Source organism: Centropristis striata, chromosome 10 (assembly GCF_030273125.1).
Source record: "Centropristis striata isolate RG_2023a ecotype Rhode Island chromosome 10, C.striata_1.0, whole genome shotgun sequence".
Taxonomy (NCBI): Eukaryota; Metazoa; Chordata; class Actinopteri; order Perciformes; family Serranidae; genus Centropristis; species Centropristis striata.
This window is the reverse complement of record NC_081526.1, coordinates 18,290,348-18,310,498: the sequence shown is the minus strand read 5'-3', so window position 1 is coordinate 18,310,498 and position 20,151 is coordinate 18,290,348. Positions and strand designations below refer to the sequence as shown.

The 20,151-nt window shown below is 38.4% G+C and overlaps 1 protein-coding gene across 2 annotated transcripts in view; it reads right to left on the bottom strand.

The window, feature by feature from the left end:
- pdia5 (protein disulfide isomerase family A, member 5) overlaps positions 1 to 19,610 on the bottom strand; it is a 60,492-nt gene extending 40,882 nt beyond the window's left edge. For both annotated transcript variants that reach the window (XM_059342802.1, XM_059342803.1), the window contains exons 1-3: positions 19,528 to 19,610; positions 10,132 to 10,258; positions 6,172 to 6,259 (exon numbers count right to left, since the gene is read on the bottom strand). In XM_059342802.1, coding sequence (XP_059198785.1) covers positions 6,172 to 6,259; positions 10,132 to 10,258; positions 19,528 to 19,593 — 281 coding nt within the window. In that variant the 5' untranslated portion in view covers positions 19,594 to 19,610. The remainder of the gene's footprint in view (positions 1 to 6,171; positions 6,260 to 10,131; positions 10,259 to 19,527) is intronic.
- Positions 19,611 to 20,151: the final 541 nt, after the last annotated feature.

Genomic DNA, 20,151 nt, shown 5'->3' with positions numbered 1-20,151 from the left:
TAAACATGTGTACAGCGCAATATAAACAAGGCTCTCTGCTCCACTTATTAGTTGCTTCAATATGCATACACAAACATAAATCTGCAAAGGGAATGCAATGCTGATTATAACCTGTACTGTACAGCTTGTCAGACAGAAATTCTCTGCTGTATAGAGGATTATTTCTGTAATTGAAAAAAACAGAACATAGTTGGAAAGGAAATAAATCGTCCAGCCACCTACACACACATCACCGCTGCTACAGTGTTGCAATATTAGTAGCACATGGTACTCTGCTTCTTTTGTAATAAAAGGTATGCATACATTTAGAGAGAGAGCGAGAGAAATGGAGGGAGATCTTTGGTGGAAAGAGGGCCGGATGCTAATAAATACAAAGAGGTGGAATTCAATTACGGCTCCAAGACCCACAGCGAGCCAATTATATGTTCAGTACAGTTTTGCATTATATGCAGAGCGGTGTGCATGTGTTGGCAGGCAGTATTTCAGGTAATGGCCATGTGCTTAATGCCATATTCTGCTGACTCATGAAGGCAGATGGCACCGGTCGGGACATGGCAGGAGCAGATGTGACCTCGACACGTATCTAGAGGTGACAATCAGTCATCCGATTGAAAACCAGACTGCTACTCGTTGAAACAATGCCACAAGTGACAAAAGCTGTGAAGACAACGATGTCTTCAATGAGCCCAATATGGGGGATCATGTCAAGGAAACCCCTAACCAGTAAAAAGTAGACAAGAGCCCTCTTTAACCCGAAACACTGAAAAGGATTTTGTTTATTAGTTGTCATGTATAAAGGTTTGCATAACTTGACAAAGTAATAGCAATCCTAAAGACAACCAACTTACTCGCAACTGAAAACATACAAAATGAGGGCAACGATGCATTAGCTGTCTTGCTCAATGACATGCATTATGTCATGTTATAAACTAAAATTGCCTGATTTCAATTTCCTAAAAGGTGTGTTATGCAGCAGTTTTGACAGCTAAAGGACACAGATTAATCAAAAAAAAATGCCTGGATAGCCTTGGGACATCCAATCAGAGCATATCTGGTAAAAACTGCAGCAATGTGAATCCTTTTATGTCATTCAACACAGGGGACATGATGTTAATCTATTCAATGAAGCAAAATACTGCTGTCAAGAAAAGTAATTAGCATTTTGGAACATATCTTAGCAAACTTATAAATCAACTTTACCCATCTACCTTAAAGTTACAACATAAATAGGAATGCAACATTAATGTTTAATACATTAGCAAATAATGTTGTATATCTTACCCCCTTATTTTAGTATCAGCATCAGCCCAGACAATCAACATTTGTCCAGACTCTACAGATTTGTATGAAAAAATTGTATTCCTGCTTTCTACAAAGTATTAAAAAGTGGGACAGTTTGCTGCATACATCAAAGCATTTTATTTTCTGCTTTGTGAACTTTAGTCCTTAACTTTTTTTATTTTTGTGTTTATTTTTTGTCTGATTTTACCTTTATTGTAATGTTCTCACAGACTGCTGCCAATGTAATTGCACTGCACTTTGCAGTAACACAAAGGATTGTTCTTGCTCTTTTGTCTCAGGCACTAACTGTTCATACCAGATGAATGTGAAAATGCATTTACAGCTTTCTTTAAAAAAAATGTTTTTATTCATTTGACAGACAAAAGTACATACAATGAGAAATAAGGACTTTTTCTTTTTCCAAAAACAACAACAACAACAACCCCTTATCCCCTCCTCCCCTCTCCCAGTTCTACATAGTCTTGTTACAGATCAGAGAAAGAGAGAAATAATACACATCCTTCCTTTTTACCATAAGCAGATAAACAAATAAATGAGCTAACATATTATAAAATGTACAAAATGTTCTCCCGGGGGGGCCCCAGACCCCCCTAGATGGATGTTTTTTATTTTTTATCATTTGCTAATACTCAAGAGTCAAGAGTATTTTTTTTTTTGTATTTGGCAACTGTTGAGATTTGCAATTTACACTACATTAAATTTATGATTGATTTTTAGGTCGAGTAGCAATGGAGCATGGCATTTACATCTTTCAACCAGTATCCCTCTAAGACAAAATGTTTTACTAAAGAGTTGGCACTGTTTGGAAAAATGTAAAAAAAGGTCCCACACCTTGGTAGTAACCAGTATAACAATAGAAATGAGCTTTCGGCCTCTGACTCATTTGGCCATACAAACACAGTAAGACTGAATCAGAGAAAAAGGCTGCATGGCATTATGTGTGTGAACGGCAGTTTCTGTAAATCAACCAATGACACAGCATTACTCTTCAATGGCACAACACATGGAAGCCCAGAGAAGTTGGAATGACTCACTAACATAATGTTCAGTACAAAAAGAACAAAGGCCACGAATGCCAGTTCATCAGAGACCCATCCACCGAATGAGCACAACTTTTGGGCATTCGTCTCAAGGGTAACGTCAGCTGGTGCGTCAGCTCCAACTCTGCAATGAGCAGATTTATTACTGTGAAGTGTGTATTATTAGTTGAGGCTGAGCAGGGAAAGAAGGCTAATGAGAAGTTATAAGGTGCTGATAAATAGATAAAGTGAGGATATTATAAACTGCTACAGCTACAGTAAATGCTAAGGATAACTATTGGCCAATCATGTGCTATTAAGACCAAGACATAATGTTCAGAGAAGACAGTGCAATGATTCTAGAAAATGCATTACACACCACATAAGTAGAAGAAAATGACTGCAATAACTGAACTGGTACTGAATAATCATTTAAATAAAAAGCATACTTTTTCATTTTTTTCTCTGAAGTAAAAACTACAACTCCAATAGTTCAAAAAGGCTAATTAATAACAGTATAACCATGGAGCAGTGTACTTTTGTCAGAAATTGTGTTGAAATGCTGTTTGATTCAGTGAATGAACAAATGTATTCTATCTTGATCTTCACTCAGGATTGTTTGCCAGTTGAATTTGATTCTAGGAGATTTAAATGTGTAATTTTTAATTTTCTGACGCAAGGGGATGTATGTTGATGTATGGATTAAAACAACAAGATAGACAATGTCCTCATTGCAGTCAGCTTTCCAGTAAGAATTCTCTTAGCTCGTTTCTCTAATAACTCCAGATGTCCAATGACTAAAATCCTTTATCCTGTTTGAAAAACAACCAATTTATGACAACTTCTGGTACCCAATGCAAAAGGGATATGATATGACAGGCGATGGACACGGAGTATGTCCTTTGTTTGAACACCATTGGAAACATTTGGGATAATGTGAGCTCACAACTCAACAGAATATATAACACAGGTCTAGATTTTTTTTTAGACATTTTAATGATGTATTGTTACACATACATATATATATGAATACAAATTGTTGAATGATATATTTTATTATTTATTATTACTACTTTGGTTTGCTGTTTTTTTGTGATCATTTACCAATGAAAAAATGTTTTTAAGACTCAGAAGAGAATAAGTACCTTTTTTGTTTTTTTTTGTGACATGTTATTTTGTTAGACGTACCCAACTAAAGATACTGGCCAAATAGCCAATCATTAAAAAAAAGAAAAAATAATTGGAGTCAAAACGTTGAATTAAACCAAAGTCAACAGAGTCCTTTTTGTAAAGGATTAATAATGGATTCATCATGCAAAGAGGATGAAGCCCTGCATGCCATTTAATCATTACTCTTCCAAAACACAAATCCTAATCCGTGCTGTGCTTGTTTGTTCTCTGCTATTCCCATTGATCCATAGAAGACCATGATTCTAACCATGCCCCATGTAAGTTCTGAATTTCTATAAGAATGGGAGCAGGGCAGCAACGTCCTGTACTCCCTTCCTGTATGAGATCATCCTTCCCTCTGGTAGATCCCAGTTGGCCAACACTCAGGTGCCTGTCATCTGTTCAAAGTGTGTCATTCTGGCCTTGGTGGCCTTCTTCCTTGGCAGGGCTGACCGTTCTCACGCTGTGATATGCGCTCTACTCTCTCTCTCCCTCTGTCCAGCATGAGCTCGCAGCTGGAGCTTCGATTTGGACCCGGCCCGTTTGAGATGGTGCGGAATTATGCCAAATAGCACAATGCTCCTCTACAGATCCTGGCACCAGATCCATGTGTCCTGTAGTGATGAACCCGGCTCGCTCTAGCTCCCCTGGCAAGAATCTGGCCCAGTAAATCTCTGCTTAGCGTTAGCACACTCTCTAGCATGCTAGAGTTGTTGGTGAAGGACGAGAGAGATGATATCATACTCTCCCAGACAAAAACAGTAACTGAGATAAAAAGTAAACAGTACAAAAGCACATGCATCATGGAGTGTAATTGAAGAGAAACACGGACACCAAAACTTCTGACAATTCCTTCTGTGTTTAGTTTCTCTTCTTTTCTGTCCGCCCATTTTTCGATCCCGGATAAGCTTGAGAGAGATTGTGAATGCTGCAATGAGCACTAGGTGTCAAAGGGGAGTTACTGCCTTCCTCAGAGTTTCCTGTTTCATGATACATCCTTTCCTCTCTGGTGTGAAAGACGGTTCATGCAGTTGATGGGTTGACAGGTGTAAAAAAAATTAAATAAAGTAAGTGGAACTGAAGATGTGGAAGGGCAGAAAGAACAACAAGCCCAAGTCAGATCACTGGGGAGCAAAGCAAGCTGTGCTTTGAGAAAACAATCCTCGCCGGTGTCTTGGAAGGATCTTGCATTTGCTTAATGTAAACATTTCCACAGTGTGGGCTGGAGATAGATGTGCTCCAGAGAGACAGATGACAGTATTGTTTAGTGGGAAGGAGTGAGTGTGGTATGAAAATAACGAAATAATGATTTTATTTCCGTATGAGAAGAGCTGTGACTAATGGCTGCTGTTTTAACTCTATTGAATACCTGTTTGATATTTTTTCATTATTTGATAAATGCCTTTGTCATCAAAGAACATCATAACTAAGAACTGACACCTTCAAACACATTGTTTTAGTCAAAACAACAGTCCAAACCCCTCAAATATTCAATGTACAATGATGTGAAAGTGACAAAGAAAACTGCATCATTTGAAAAAAGCAAATATCTGGCATTCTTACTTATTTATTATGATTATTTTCTAGGTATTTAACCGTCCTTTATTAACGGTTTTGTCTTGGAAATGTCAGAAAATTACTTTGAAAGATAAATTACCAACATTCCTAGAGTCCAATTTTCAAATAGCTTGTTTTCTTTTTAGTTTTTTCATCCTAAAAATAGACAGTTAGGTTTGTTAAAGCTGGAGAATGTTGGGCATTTTTGCTTTAAAATGGGACATTATTTAAAGGGTTATTGAAATAGTTGCTGATTAATTAGAAAATGAGGTTGGTATTAAATGTCTGATCTGATTCATGGTCTTGTTTATTTAGTCTCCGGTGAGAGAGTTCCCGATTTTAACAATAATTGTGCAAAAAATAAGTAATTTTACTGTTTAATTAAGGCTGGATTCCAGTGCAGGTCCTTTTGTTTAGACATTTACCAGAGAGAAGTTTTGTTTACAATGTTGAATATAGAAAGGCTTTTGTAAAAAAAAAAAGAAAAAACTCAAAGCAGGGTATTGAAAATTCACTGTTTTGTTGCTGGTATCAAAAATACAAAAGACAAATCGCTTCAGCACTACAACTGACACCACTAATCAGAGATACTAACAACACAGAAAGCCCTCTTGATGGGAGGCATAGAACCAATTCAAACGAAAGAAAAAAAAACACAGATAATCTGACAAAGAATGACATGAAACATTATCTTTGGCTTCACCCTTGGAGGGCAGAGAAACATCACACAGCATTAAGCATGTGCTGTCATTATCAATTTACCATTTTCGAAAAAATAAACACAAAAGGGAGAACTTAAATGGTATCAAGAGATGTAACACATTAGACCCAGAGCTTTAATAGCTCCAATAAGTGAGTGGCCTGCTGTCATATTGCACCCTTACAATAGAACCAGTGGAACAGGGCCATTTACAGCCCAGTGGAAAAGCCATAAATTGTGCAGATGGATGGCAGTAGAGACATTCTTGGGACAAGTAAATCGCTCTCTCTTTATAACTGCTGTCAGAAAATGCCTTGTACAAAAGAGGCCGTAATGTTAAAAAAAAAGACAGGGAGTCAATGGGTGTGATGGAGGGAGAAGAAGTCCAACAAAGTGTTTTTTAAAAATCATCCCATTACTTACCCACAGTTGACCCAGGCAATGGTCCCTTGGCCCTTTACCGTCTGGGCCACATCTGATAGCAGTTTCAGGTAGGAGTCCCCTGATGTAGCTGCACACACAGAGAAAAAAACATGGTCAGCCTTGTCACCAAAACCGTTCAATAGCCGAGGACAACCAAGAGCTTCGAGACACAGAGGACACTGTCATGTCAGACACAGTGAAGTGGAATTGAGTTACAGTGGAGCTCAATGTCTTACTAAAGCACCGAACGCTGAAGAAAGAGATCACTGAGTTTGGGATGGAGGGGTGATAGAAGAGGGTTTTCTAATACCTTTCACTGGATGGGTTCAGGGAGGGGGTTTAAGTTACATCAGCTTTCAACATCTTACAATAGTGTGACTAAGCAGGGGATGGGAGGATTATATAGTGGTACAAAGACTGAAGCAGACTAACTTTTCAGCAAACGGAGGAAGCACAGCAGGTATGTTTTGGCGAATTGGAGTTTATACCTGCTGCATGCTGCTCGCTACCATATTCTGAGCCATAATGAATAGCATTTTTGAACACTCATGGACGACATGTAGAGTTCACGACCACTGGAGACTTGCACAATCTACCGTGTCAGAGAGAGAAAATGGCTGAGCTGAGCAGGTTGCTTTCTGAGTTAGGAAAGAGGAGAAACTAGTGTGTAATAAACTGTACCAGCTATAATAACACGCACAGTAATATTACTGATTTTCATCAGATATGGCAAGCAAAGTAGATTCCTGTGAGTAAAGTAAACAAAAGCTAATATTCTAGTCCTTGTGTAACACAATACATCATTTTTATACTCCCCCTCGAAACCAAATGTGTTATATTCACAGCATAAAGAGAACAATTCCTCTCAACACTCCAGGCCAAGGCTATATTTAGAGTTAGGGGCATTGACATGACTCCCCGGGGTCCCGCCTTACATGGGGTCGGTAACAAAAACATCTGGCAATTCAGTGTCTGTTTATTACCATTTATGGAGCAGATACTAGCTGGTGGATTTTCTAAGAAGCTTCCTTTTAAAGTTTGATAGGTGCTAACTAGAGCAAAACTCAACAGGGATGTGAGTGACTGGTTGGAAGCTGGTGATGCGTAGGGAACATGGCGAATCTGTCCCTTGAGAGGGAATGAATGTGACACGGCTTAAAATGATCAGATCATTGGTTGGTAACGAAGACATTAAACCATTGTGGCAGACAACCTGCATGAGGAGGGGGACCTTTGGTGTCTTTAAAGAAGGAATGCCTCTGTGAGGTCACTACCAATGATTAATTAGAGCACGATACATGGAAGCCTTATCCAATGACCTAACCGAGGCTGATGTGAGGCATGAATTATGAAACAAATAAATCTGTGGCTGTGAGGCTCTGAGAGCCCTTTGCTGCTTACTGAGGCATGGGAGGGAAAAATTAGTAATATTAAGCAGCTTCATCTACAAGCCTGCTGAGTGCATTCCTCTCCTTCTCAGAAATATGCAAATGAAAATGGAATTAAAATCTACTGGGGTGCATTAGGGTTCCCTAATGGTTGGAAGAAAACGCTGCTTTATAACTCTGTTTGACTGCATAAAGTCTTCTATTCCCTATTTAACGACAACTCTCTAATTCTATGAGTATTTCCAAGTTCATTACTGAGATAGACCACTGCGATTATCATTTTGAAGGAGGCTGCAAGCTGAAAACATGAATCCTAAATATATCTATAGATACTGGGGTAAGATGTCATGTAATTTATTATATCAGATTTGTTTAAACTGTCAGTGAGCAAGTGCATATCTTTTCTTACAGTAGGGTGACCAACATAAATAGGATTGAATTTACTGTAATAATATAGTATTAAAGCTAAATTGTGACATACCAATGAAGATAATTAACTGCCCTGATGCACAGCTATTAAGTTATTTTGCTCTAGTTGTGCACCTTATTTTTTTGTCCATAATGTTAAATTTGTTGTGCAATACTCCACAATTGAAGAAAATGGTATTTAGTAGGGGTGTGACGATACTCTCAGCTCACGAGACAAGACGAGACGAGACATGATATTGGGTTCACGAGAACGAGACGAGATTTTAAGAAAACTACAATGACAAAATATATGACTGGACCAACAGACTTTTATTTAACCGAGTTGCACATGCATTTTGAAATGTTGTATTATAACTCTTTACATGCATGATGTAAGCATGAGCTTTTAATAAACTTCTTCTTCCACAAATTGAAACTAAAACTAAAATTTATAAAAGTTAATTTTTATTTTTTTATTTATAAAAAATTTTAATCCCCCAAAGGGATTAATGAGACTCCGGAGGTGACTTATAGTTTTCTATCATCGGGTAATGGCTTAGCGACAGTTTCCACCGTGATTACATACACGAGGGATTACACACGGGAGACGCAACTGTGGCCGCCGTCGCTACCTGCACAACATCAGCAGCTAATCAAAACAAAGCAGCATGGCTAATTATCATAAACATAGCGATCTTGAAATAACTGGCATCACTACTGCGCACAGAGTGTCCGGTGCTTGTTGTAAACAAACACAGATCGCTAAGTGAACACCTCCTGCAGCAGCAGCACATACACACTGTACTGCTACAGAGCTAACTGTTAGCCTCTTAGCAATTTGCAGACTCCGGCTCTGCAGCTGGGAGAGACTGCTGCAGGAGGACTGTGCCGCTTCGATTCGTTCTTACTCTTCTTAAGGGGCTGCCGGCCCCTGCGACATCATTCTGGCTGCTTTCTGCTTCTCCTCCTCTTCTTCTTCTTTTCATTTTACTGCCCCCACAGGTCACAAATAGAAGTTTGGATAAGTCACAAATCTCGCGAGACTGATTTTCAACGCAACAACAAATATCGTCGAGTTTAATCTTGTGAGATCTCGTCACACCCCTAGTATTTAGATGTCATCTTACATCAGTAACTTGATAGTTTCAGTTTGTGAAATTACCTTGTTGGGTTTTTTTCAAGCACTTTCCAGGTATCTTAATAAAACTTGTCCAAACTCATTCAACCTTTATCATCACATCTCTATTGTTATATCTTTATTATTTTGCAAATAAATATGTTTATGGAATTAATTTTGCCCCACCAAAAATGTATATCCTCACTTTGTTTCAATCAACGTTGACTGTATGTTTGAACATGATTATTTAATGCTTGTCATTTTTCAGAGTAAAGGATCAACAGAGGACCTATTTGGCAACAATTGAGAAGAGAACACAAGAACCAAACACCAGATAATTTTTCAAGGAGCATTTTAAAATTCAAGCATACCCCTAACATTGTAAACAACAGACAAATTTAGCATCTTCCAAACTTAAAATTTATTTTTTTATGTTGGAACACACACACGCACGCAAGCACGCACGCACGCGCCATTATCTACTGTTGTAACAAATTATTTATTCTGTTTTCTCACTTTGCACATCTTGAAGGTGGTGACTGCTGCCAACGTATCCACTTTGAAAATGTTTCACACTTACCTCCTCTGATGATAAAGGGATATTTTTTGTCTGTGATTATGCTACTGTTAAGTCATTAGCACTGAAAGCATACCTTACTCTTCAAGGAATACGTACAAGACAAATTCAAGAGGGTATTTTGTTTTGCTGGTATTTTGTTAAAAATGTTGGCTTACATATTGTATGTCTATGAAATTTCTGTGTTATAAGATATAAAATAACATTTGATTTTCCAGCACTCCACTATGACCTCCACAGTGACAAGCTGTTCGAGAGTCATTCAGATAACAAGCTTTATCCTTGAGCCCTTACTATGATGGTGTTGCAGGATTGCTGTCCCTGTGTCCTTCCTTAAAAGAAACAATGTGGATGCTCATGTAGCAATGAATATAACAGAACATCACTGACAGCTAATTTTAACTAAATAAATGCTTTTCTACAGCTCCTCGCAAAAAGTATCCAATAAGAGTGGATGTCTCTTTTCTAACCTGTCTTGGTGTAGACCACCAAAACGTTGGTTCTCGTCCTGAGCAGCTTCTTGAAGTCTTTGTGGTCGTTGACCTTCTCTATGAGAGGAGACACCTTCACTGCCTCCAACACCGGCAGCAGCCACACCTGTTGAAACACACACATACATACAAACGGTCTTATAATTTATCTGGGTGATGAAAAAGGTAAAGAGTAGAGGAACAAAGGTGGCATTAGTATACTTTACACAGTTGTTTCCACTTGTGCGCAGAATGCAACGAAAATGCATGTTCATGCTCCGCAGACTTTAACCTGTTTGTGTTTTACTGTTAAATAAATTAAATTTACTGACAAATTTATGTTGGTTGTAATTAAACTTTAGGGGCCACTGCCAGGGTTTGGACCTTAAGACGGGTATAAAATTAAAATGTCACAAGCTATGTGGGAAATAAATACATCAATATGCGTTTGATATAAGTGAAATGAGTTGGATGCAGAGCTACAATCTTGTAACGCTGCAGCTGTTCAGCACTCTGAATCAGAATGTCAATGTGGCACCAGGAGCCGAGAGCTATTGTAATATATCTTTACTTCGACTTGCAATTGCCATAAACAAAATCAACAGTTTTAATTGACATTTATACAGAAGTGGATAAGAGTGTCAAAACTGCAAAGGTACTGATTTCTTTTCAACTACTACTCTATGGAAACAGGACAGGATGTTGTTTCAAGTATAAACCTGTATTAAAGGTGGCTTCAAAGTAGGCAACAGGTGGGTGCATCTGCGTGATTAGCCTGAACGGCTCCTTTGACTTTCCAAACACTGGTAGTTTGACTAATGACGTGAAACACCTAATATGAAAAACAAAGCCCATATTGAAAAGCTTGCACTTTAATCAAAGACGACAAAAAAGAGAAAAAAAAGAGACTGATTACACTCAAGCCATATAAAGTTAATTCCATGCATTCTAATCGTCTCTGTGCCATCACCATTCATTAAAAAGCTCTTCCTTTCTGCCTACACAGAACTAAATTAGACACCAAACATCGTTTGCTCGCTCAGCAGATCCTGCCTGATGAGTGATATCACCTGGAATGAAAACAAGCACCTGTCGGGCTCATTTTCTAATTTTAATTCCCAACTGGGTGCTCTTCTGAGAGAAGTCTGGTGGGACACTTAAAGACAGTAAACTTTGCACATCAGTAAATTTCTGAATTAACACAGAGAAACCAAAGGCTTTAGAAAGGAGGCACAGAAAACAGTGCCCAGATACGTATATAAAAACTATATATTTAGGACAAATTATCAGTATTTTTAAGTACTGTTGTTGATCTGTTATTATTTTGTCACTTGAAGTCTGTGTCTGATTAATTTGAGGATGACAAGATACACACAAGCTGTGGCAGCATTGGTTTTGGGATCCATGGGAACCACATTGCAAAGGCGTGGGCTAATTAGAGGCTTGCTAGGTGGCACTTGTCTGCATAGGTGGGCATTGAGTGGTTATGAGAGCGAGGAGCTGGGGGCAAGATTAGGAAGAGATGAGAAGGGATGGCAGGCTGTCTTACTTATCCAAGTGAGATAGGAAATGTGATGCCCAATGGCTGCATAGAATGATTAAAATGATGCAAAATGAACAGGGTTTTAACTGAATTGTTCAATCTCTCCATAAATTGTGAAACATTCACTACAACGGTCCTTCTGGTATAATCAAATCAAAGCTTAAATGGTAACAGATATTCAGCCTTAAATAGTGCCTATGGCATGTGGAAGTGAAAATACAATGTGGTGCTACTTAACAACGCAGATAAGTGATGAGGTGTCATTTAGTCTTTATCCTAATTAAAAGGTTATTTAGTTTAACATAGATACAGATCTGCATGCAAAACAGCTGATTTATTTTTGCTGTTTCTGCACAAGCCTTGACTTAAGAGAGATGAATAGAGAGTCCTGTACCATCACAGTCTCTTAGAAGTATTGAGTGTTTAGGACCGTGGAATTTTATCGAACACGTTGCAAACTGACTGGCTGGTCATGCATTAATCAGAAAACAACCACAGATAATTACTTAGCTGTGATAACATGCAAAAAACACATTTCTAAGTATTTCCTGTGGCATGAAACGCACCAGCTTATAGCTGCACCTACAGTTGAGGCAGCTGAGAATGACACTGATGCTGTCGTCAAGCCAACACTGCTGATAGCTGTATTACAAAGTGATTCTCCACCAAGTGAACCGTGCGTCATGTGTCTTTTAGTGGCAAACGTGCAATAATAGAAATGATCAGCCAGTGCTGACAGTTTTCCCACAAAGCGTCATAAATGACAGGCCCAGAAGCTGCATGACTGCAATCCTGAAGGTTTAAGTTGTAGTTTTCTTACAGTGAAGCACACACAGGAGGCTAAAATAGAAAACATGAACGAAGCAGAGCAGTGTTATGTAGAGTGCATTCAGATGATATGAAGGGTAAAAATGATTAAATGATAACAAAAATAGTTGTGACGAGAATCCGATTTATTTCCATGGTCTCTGAATTATCTCTCAAGTGTTGGTGCTCCCTTCCATTCTGGGAGCGCTTGCCTTGTACAATAAATGGCAATTTTTCAACTTGAACTGCAAATGATAAATGTGAGCAAGTGATGATAAACTGCAGAGCACTACTCAGTTTTTATCAGATCACAGCAGTCTTAATCAAAACACTTGTCTAGTTATCTCTCAATAGTTCAGTTCACATGCAATTTCAGAACATGAATTTTCTAAAACTTTTTTTTCCTCTCTTGAGGAGAAGACAGGTTTTACACTTCGAGCCTAGGAGATATGCATAACAACATTTTGCACAATGAAATTGACTGTGCATTTCTTGACTCTGTGTCCTAACTTTAAGAGATATAAGTTATGTTATTTGAATAAATCAAACAAAGTCAGGGCTCGACAATGACAGTTGCCTGGTTATAGGAACAACAAATATGCACCACACAATAAATAAAATAGTAATATTTAATTGTATTAATGGTTAGCATTGATGTGATACTTGGGCACACAAAGGCATCTGTTTTAGGACAGAGCAAATTAAGTTGTTAACTTTTTGTTAACTGTGGGGTGAAAAGTTCCACTAACCCATCAGTATCTAAAACTAACAGATCACTAATTTACTCAAAATGCAACAATAATTTGGCAACCAAAAGCTGATGTCTAGCACCAAGTTAGTGCTGAGCCCTGACAAAAAACAACCCATCCCTTTCAAAGTGCATCTTCGTTACAATTCTAGATAGTTCAAAATAGCATAATATGGGACCTTTAAAAGCTCACATTCAATGTTTGTTATGGGTGGCAGCTCTGGGCTTCATTGAATATTGTATTCAACTTAAAGCTGTTATTATTCATCAAACCTGCACAATGGATCAAAATACAGTGGGGGTGGATTCAGTCTAACAAAATATGAGCATGTTCCTGATTCACTCTTTTAACTTAGTGATGTTATGAAGGTCCATCTCTATGGATTCAAGGACAAAGAGCTCATTGTGCCCTCTTCGTGAAAAAAAATAAGGACATAATCTATTTTTTTCTTAGAATTTTTAATAACTGACTTACTACTATCACTAAGTGTGATGTAAAACCATGAATATGCACATAGTTTCTGACACTGAATCCATGATGCACTCAGCAGTCTATTGTTATCCATTATAACACCAGGTTTAGATTTTCAAGATTTTTACTGTGTCCGATCTGTTGCGAAGAAGGTGCTAGGGATGGACTTATTAATGTCAACAAACATTGTGTATAATGAACTTGACTTCAATCTTTCATCAATTTCACAGTTCCACCTGCAGCAACATCTTTATCTTTCACCTTGTCATGTTTACAGTTGAAGAGCACTCCTATTGGCCTGCTAGTCCTTCTGTTGGGACAATGTGAGGCGAGCCAGGCGTGGCGTTGGTTGTCGTCTACTATGACAGTACATGGGATAAAACGATGCCGCTGACGGCCACCATCATTCCAGAGCCAAGCCAACACACTACAACAGCAGGGTTGGGCAATAATTAGGCTGCCATCAGGTAGACCAAACCTGACATAACATAACCTGCCTTAAATGGAACACAAAATCCAGCTGCAACCTGTAAGCAGCAGCACATTACCAGAAATTAGTATTTCACTCAATGAAGGGTTGCGATTAATTATTATTTTCTATTGATCCATGCTTGATTATTATTTCAATTTATAGTTTGGCTCAATAAAGACACAAGAATTACAAATACCAATTAAAAGTTACCAAGCCCATTGTGGTGTGCATAATTTGTTGGATTAGCTGTTGAAACATTAAAAGGAATTAATTTTCCAATAATATGAAATGAAAAAGAAAATCCTCATGTTTAAGAGGCTGTAGTTTGAGGCCATTGCTTCACTAATCCCTTGACCTTTTTTTCTCAGTTGTTTTTTCTTGTTTTCAGGCGTTTGGCACAGCAGGCATGTGAGAAATGCAAAGATATCTGGACAATGGACAACAGAGAGTGTCATTGTTCCAGAGATACAAGAACCATGTTGATGTGACATTACAAGCCTTTGTAATGTCAAGAAATGTACAGATTGTGTAATACACAAAAAGCAAATTTAATAATATTCAAGTTAGTATTAATATGACAACAGAATTTATGTTTTTCTTACTCTTATAAAAAATAAATTTAAAGATCAAAACCAAGAACCAATTTATAAATACATAATGCAAACCTTACCATTTAATTTTCTGTTTGCTAAGCTGTTCAATCAATTCCCTGTTTAATTGTTTGATTTATTGTTATTATTCCAATCACAAGTACAAACAAACACTGTTTTAATTTTGAGAATTAATGTCCAAATTATTTCATTGTCAAAAGAATTGAAACATGTTACTAAATCCACTGTGAAAAGATGAATATCAGTTTAAGTGAATATTGTTTGCTTACATTTTACAGTTTTAGTTTGACTTAAGGACAACATTTTTGCTTCAAGACAATTTGCCCCCCATATCAGCTGGCTGGTGACCAATACAGAGAAAGCCCACCAATAACCACCAATCACAGAGCCATGTACCATGACAGCTGTGGAGGCTTCACTCACTCTGCCAACACTGTTTGAGGCATAATGATGGTTCTGCACTTGCACCTTCCCAACACTGTCTTTCCACATTATCACTACCTCTTAACACTACAGTAGGATGGCCTCACTGGTACAAAGCAAATCAATGGAGAGGAGCACAATTTGGTGAAATGCACACAAAGACATTTCTCACACAGTTACACAGATATCAGACTGCAGCAGGAATGCGAGAGAGGGACTAAAAGCTTACACAGAGAAAAGGCTTTTTTTAAGCCTCAGTATACTAGAGGTGATATTGAGACTCACAACATTAAGAGTTAATTAAAAATGACCCTGACAAATCCAGTGTTGCAAGCGTGCTCAAGACCTGGACTCTGTTCAAATGCCACAAAAGCTGCTTTGTGATGGCGGTCAAAACAGCTTAAATGTCAACTGGCATGTACCAAGCGTGACCTCTCGAGAAGAAAAAAATCAATCTCATAATTGTAATCCACCTGAAATTCTGTCATCATCGACCATGCATGTGACTTACTGGAGGACAGACACACAGAGAGAGTTTTCTCAGGGAATGCATTAGTGCTTTATACAGTGACCTTCTTTATCTGCCATAAAGGTACTATGTCCCGTCACGTTGCTGTAAAAAAATGTGGCACTTACTAAGCAGCAGGTGCCCAGCCCCTGCTTACAAGCCCACACCCTCCATCTGGTGTGACAAATCTGCTTAAAAAATGGCATCCAGTTCTAGGTGCATTACTGAATCAGCAAAAATCACAACAGCGTTTGTCAAGGACTTGCCTTGAGTTTCGTCCGACTAATGAGCCAGTCAGGTGTGTGCTGGTGTGTGTGTAGTGGCTAATTTTCGAGAGGTAGCCACGCAGCATCCGACACACAGATAGCTAATTTAGGGGCTTCTTAGCTCTCAAATGAGCAGAGGAGCAAACAATTAGCAGCTTTAGCAACAATCACATTTCAGCTACCAGCGATGAAAGTCAGGGGACAGGCTGAGCCCATTAACATGCTACCCAGCTGCTGTTGGGATGAGAGTGTATATCCAAACTTTTTTGTATTGACCAAAATGTGTCAGCAAAAAATGGAGTATGAAAAATGAAAGTGAAAGATGGTGTAAGTCTAGTAAGATACAGTCTTGTTTACTTATTTTTTCATTGGATATTTACTGGTTTGAAACAGTGTGCAACTACTGGTGCAAATCACGAAATAAAGGCGTACCTTAAAGAATATATGCATCAATGTTTTCCCTTTGTATCATTAACATTGGATTTTCGATCATTGAATCAGTTTAGCATTATAAATCAATATCTCCTTACACCCTTAGGTACAACTGCTTGAGTCTAAAAAACATTAAATGTTTGAGAAGTTTGTTTTCTGAGGTTTGAATGGATGACTTTCACTGTTTCTCTGTGCAGTTTGATGGTAATCCTTTATGTTGAGATTTGGTAAATGGTAAATGGACCTGCACTTATATAGCTTTTCTTTTTGCTTCGCGACCACTCAAAGCGCTTTACACTACAGACTGCATGCGCTCATTCACCCGTTCACAAACACATTCATACTGGTGGCAGAGGCTACCCTAAACGGTGCCACCTGCCACCATTGGGAATTCATTCACACACCGATGAACGCAGCATCGGGAGCAATTTAGGGTTCAGTATCTTGCTCAAGGATACTTCGACATGTAGGCTGCCTACATGGTCAGGGATCGAACCATCAACCCTCCGATCAGAAGACGACCCACTCTACCAACTGAGCCACAGCCGACCCAGATGTGCCTGGTTTAGCTCAATAGCCATTCCCTCCATGGCTGCAAACCCTGCTTATTCTGTGAATCTGTTCGCAAAATCTCACTGAAAGCAGGTCAGGTCACTCATATTGATTATTCTAAAAACAACATTCAGGGTTTTTGATGTTGTGTGGCTCTGTAGAGGAGGTTTTTTTTTATCAAATTGTTTAACAGGCTGGCCTCTACCACCCAGACAGCTGCCAATTCAACAGAATGCTGAAGTGGTTGTTTAGCTCTTCATACACACCACCAGTACACATAAACCTGCTCAGACAACAGGGGTGACTAGTAGTGACAAGGACCAAATTAGCCTCAGCATCATAGCGATATTACTATGTTACTGTTAGGGGTGCAGCCAATACTTGTTTCCCCCATCATTGACTGATTGTTCAGTTGTATTTTCAATATTTGCATTTTAAATATTCTGTATATTTTATTTTTTTAAATAGTGAAAAGTGCATCATAATATCCTTGAACCAAAGGTGAAAAAAGTTTGAAACCTAAACATTATATTAATTTATTTTTCAATTAAATAAAACTGCAAATCCTCATATCAAGGTGAAACCTAGCAGTGTTTGGAATCTGTTGCTTTTATAATGTATACAATTATTTTTTATTACCTCACTATTCAGTCAGACAAGTGCAGAAGATGTGCACACCTGTATCTGGGATATTTTGACTTGTTCACTTAAGTATACAGATTCTCATGCTACAGACTTTAATTTAGCCTCGTTTACATGGTTGTGTGCTTGATTGTAAAGGATAAACAACCAAGTATTAAATGGGATGAATAAAGTTATGTTATCCTGTGCAAGAAATCTGGTCCTCTTAAACTGGGGTATATACTATCTAGAGCTGCAACAATTATTCGATTAATCGTACAATAATCTTTTATCAAATTAATCGTCAACTATTTTGGTAATCGATTAATTGTTTTTGTTTTTTAAAGACATTAAGTCCAAATTCTCTGATTTCAGCTTCTTCAATGTGAATATTTCTGGTTTCTTTCTTCCTTTATGACAATAAACTGAATATATCTTTGGTTTGTGGACAAAACAAGAGACTTGAGGATTTCATCTTGTGGTTTGGGAAACACTGATTGATATTTTTATACATTTTATTGACCAAACAACTAATCGATTAATCGTTTAAATAATTGACAAATTAATCGATAATGAAAATCATCGTTTGTTGCAGCCCTAATACTATCATATAGTGTCACTATCCAAATGTATACAGAGGGCCCCGTACATACACACCCAAGCACCACCCTTGTTTGCATAGGCTGCTGTGCAACAGGAAGCTGAGCAGGAATGGGTCAACTTCTATACTCAGTTGCCAGTTTATTAGGTACACCTAGCTACACGCAGGACTGCTGTATCAGACTGCATTAGGTGAATGTAATAAACTGGGAGCTGAGTGTATGTCAGAACTTTAAACGTATTCTCATCACTATGTAGAGCACTTTGAATTGCTCTTACATGCACTTGAAACACACTGAAAGTTTCTTCCCGGACGAGGACTGATGGATATGGTCAAAAGCTCCAGGAATAGCTGCATAAGTGAACCTTGTGTTAAAAATATTTACCCTACATTTACAAAGTGTAGCAAATATACCAAATATTCACTTTGTTTTGAATATTCGGGGGTTTTGAACTGGAGGAATTTGAAGATGTCACTTTGGACTCTGGGAAATCATGTTTTTACTACTTCTTGACCATTTAAAAAATAGACCTAAGATAAGAGTAATAAATTAAACCTTTAACTGCTGTTCACTGTAAACCAAAAGTGACAGTGAAGATTAGTTTATGCTGCCTAACTACAGTCTTACAATCACATGACATGGAAGGTACTTCTTCCAAAGGGCACTTCTGTTATGTTATGTATGTATATATAACAGAGATAGCTGCGGTTACTAACTCACACCCACCAGAGAGGCCGACACTTTTTGAATAACTTACAAACTTATGAACTTTCAATTCCCCTTACAATCTCGGTTGACTGAACAGATGAGTTTCCGTGCCTGTGACTCATTCTGTGTTAATAAAAGACAGCCTAGGCTAGAGCATGAATGAAACTAAGAACATTTAAAACTTGAAACTGAAATATAAAGCTAGACAGAGGTAAGTTAGCTCCTCAGGTCCCCCGAGTTTAACAGTAACGGTTACCGTGTTCACTGGACGTTAGTTATGGCTCTCACACAGGGGAGGGACCCCGTGTACACAACCGACCGTTGGCCAGAAAACTGCTGAGTATGTGGGCAGTTATATAAATACGTTTAGTGATTTTACCTGCGCCACAACAACCGCATACCACCCACATTACTACCAGCTAGTTAAATTTGAGCACCAAGTTCAGTCAAGGGCTGTCAACTTTACCTCCTGCACGGACAGGCTAGGAGACGCGGGGAAAAGCGATTTGGATTTTTTGTTTTCCCCTCTCCTGGATGCCTTCACGAACATACACACACACACCACGCGAGAATGTGAGAGAAACCCCGGCTGCAGTTTACCGGACACACAGACGATGTTCCTTTGACTCACCAGCAACACCAACATGAACATTTTCGCCTCTCTCATCCGACTCCCGTGGCTGTTCCAAGAGGCCATGATGCCGCTGCCACGTCTGGATACGCATGCGCAAACGGTTTTCCACGGATTCTTGGGCACGGCGCAGAGCACCACGGGAAATGTAGTTGCTGAGGAATATTAGGAGGGAGGTGTTTTTACAGTCTATGGTTTTTCCACCTGCTGCCTCCAACCTGCCACATACTCCATCTCATGTTATTTGGATAGCAGTGAGTGCAAGTACTAGTAGTGTACATGTTGTTGTTTTTTTATCAGCATGCAGCCACATTGCAAGCAATTAATTAAACTACACAAAAGGGTAGTGAATTGACTTGTAATTAAATGGCTCTTAATTAGCTCTTTATGAATTTGATTTCTGTTCCTTTAGATAACTTGGTTTAAGTTTGATTATTGCTCTCAAATGTGCTCCACAGTATCTCATGTAGACTATGCAGTACTTGTGCTAATACGCCTATACAAATAAATACATTTTTTGTTGACAAATTCAAAATAAATACTCAACTCAATGTTTATACTCTTAAATTCACAGCCTAGAATAGAATGATTAACACCTAAATTTACATCGGTTTGCCCATCAAG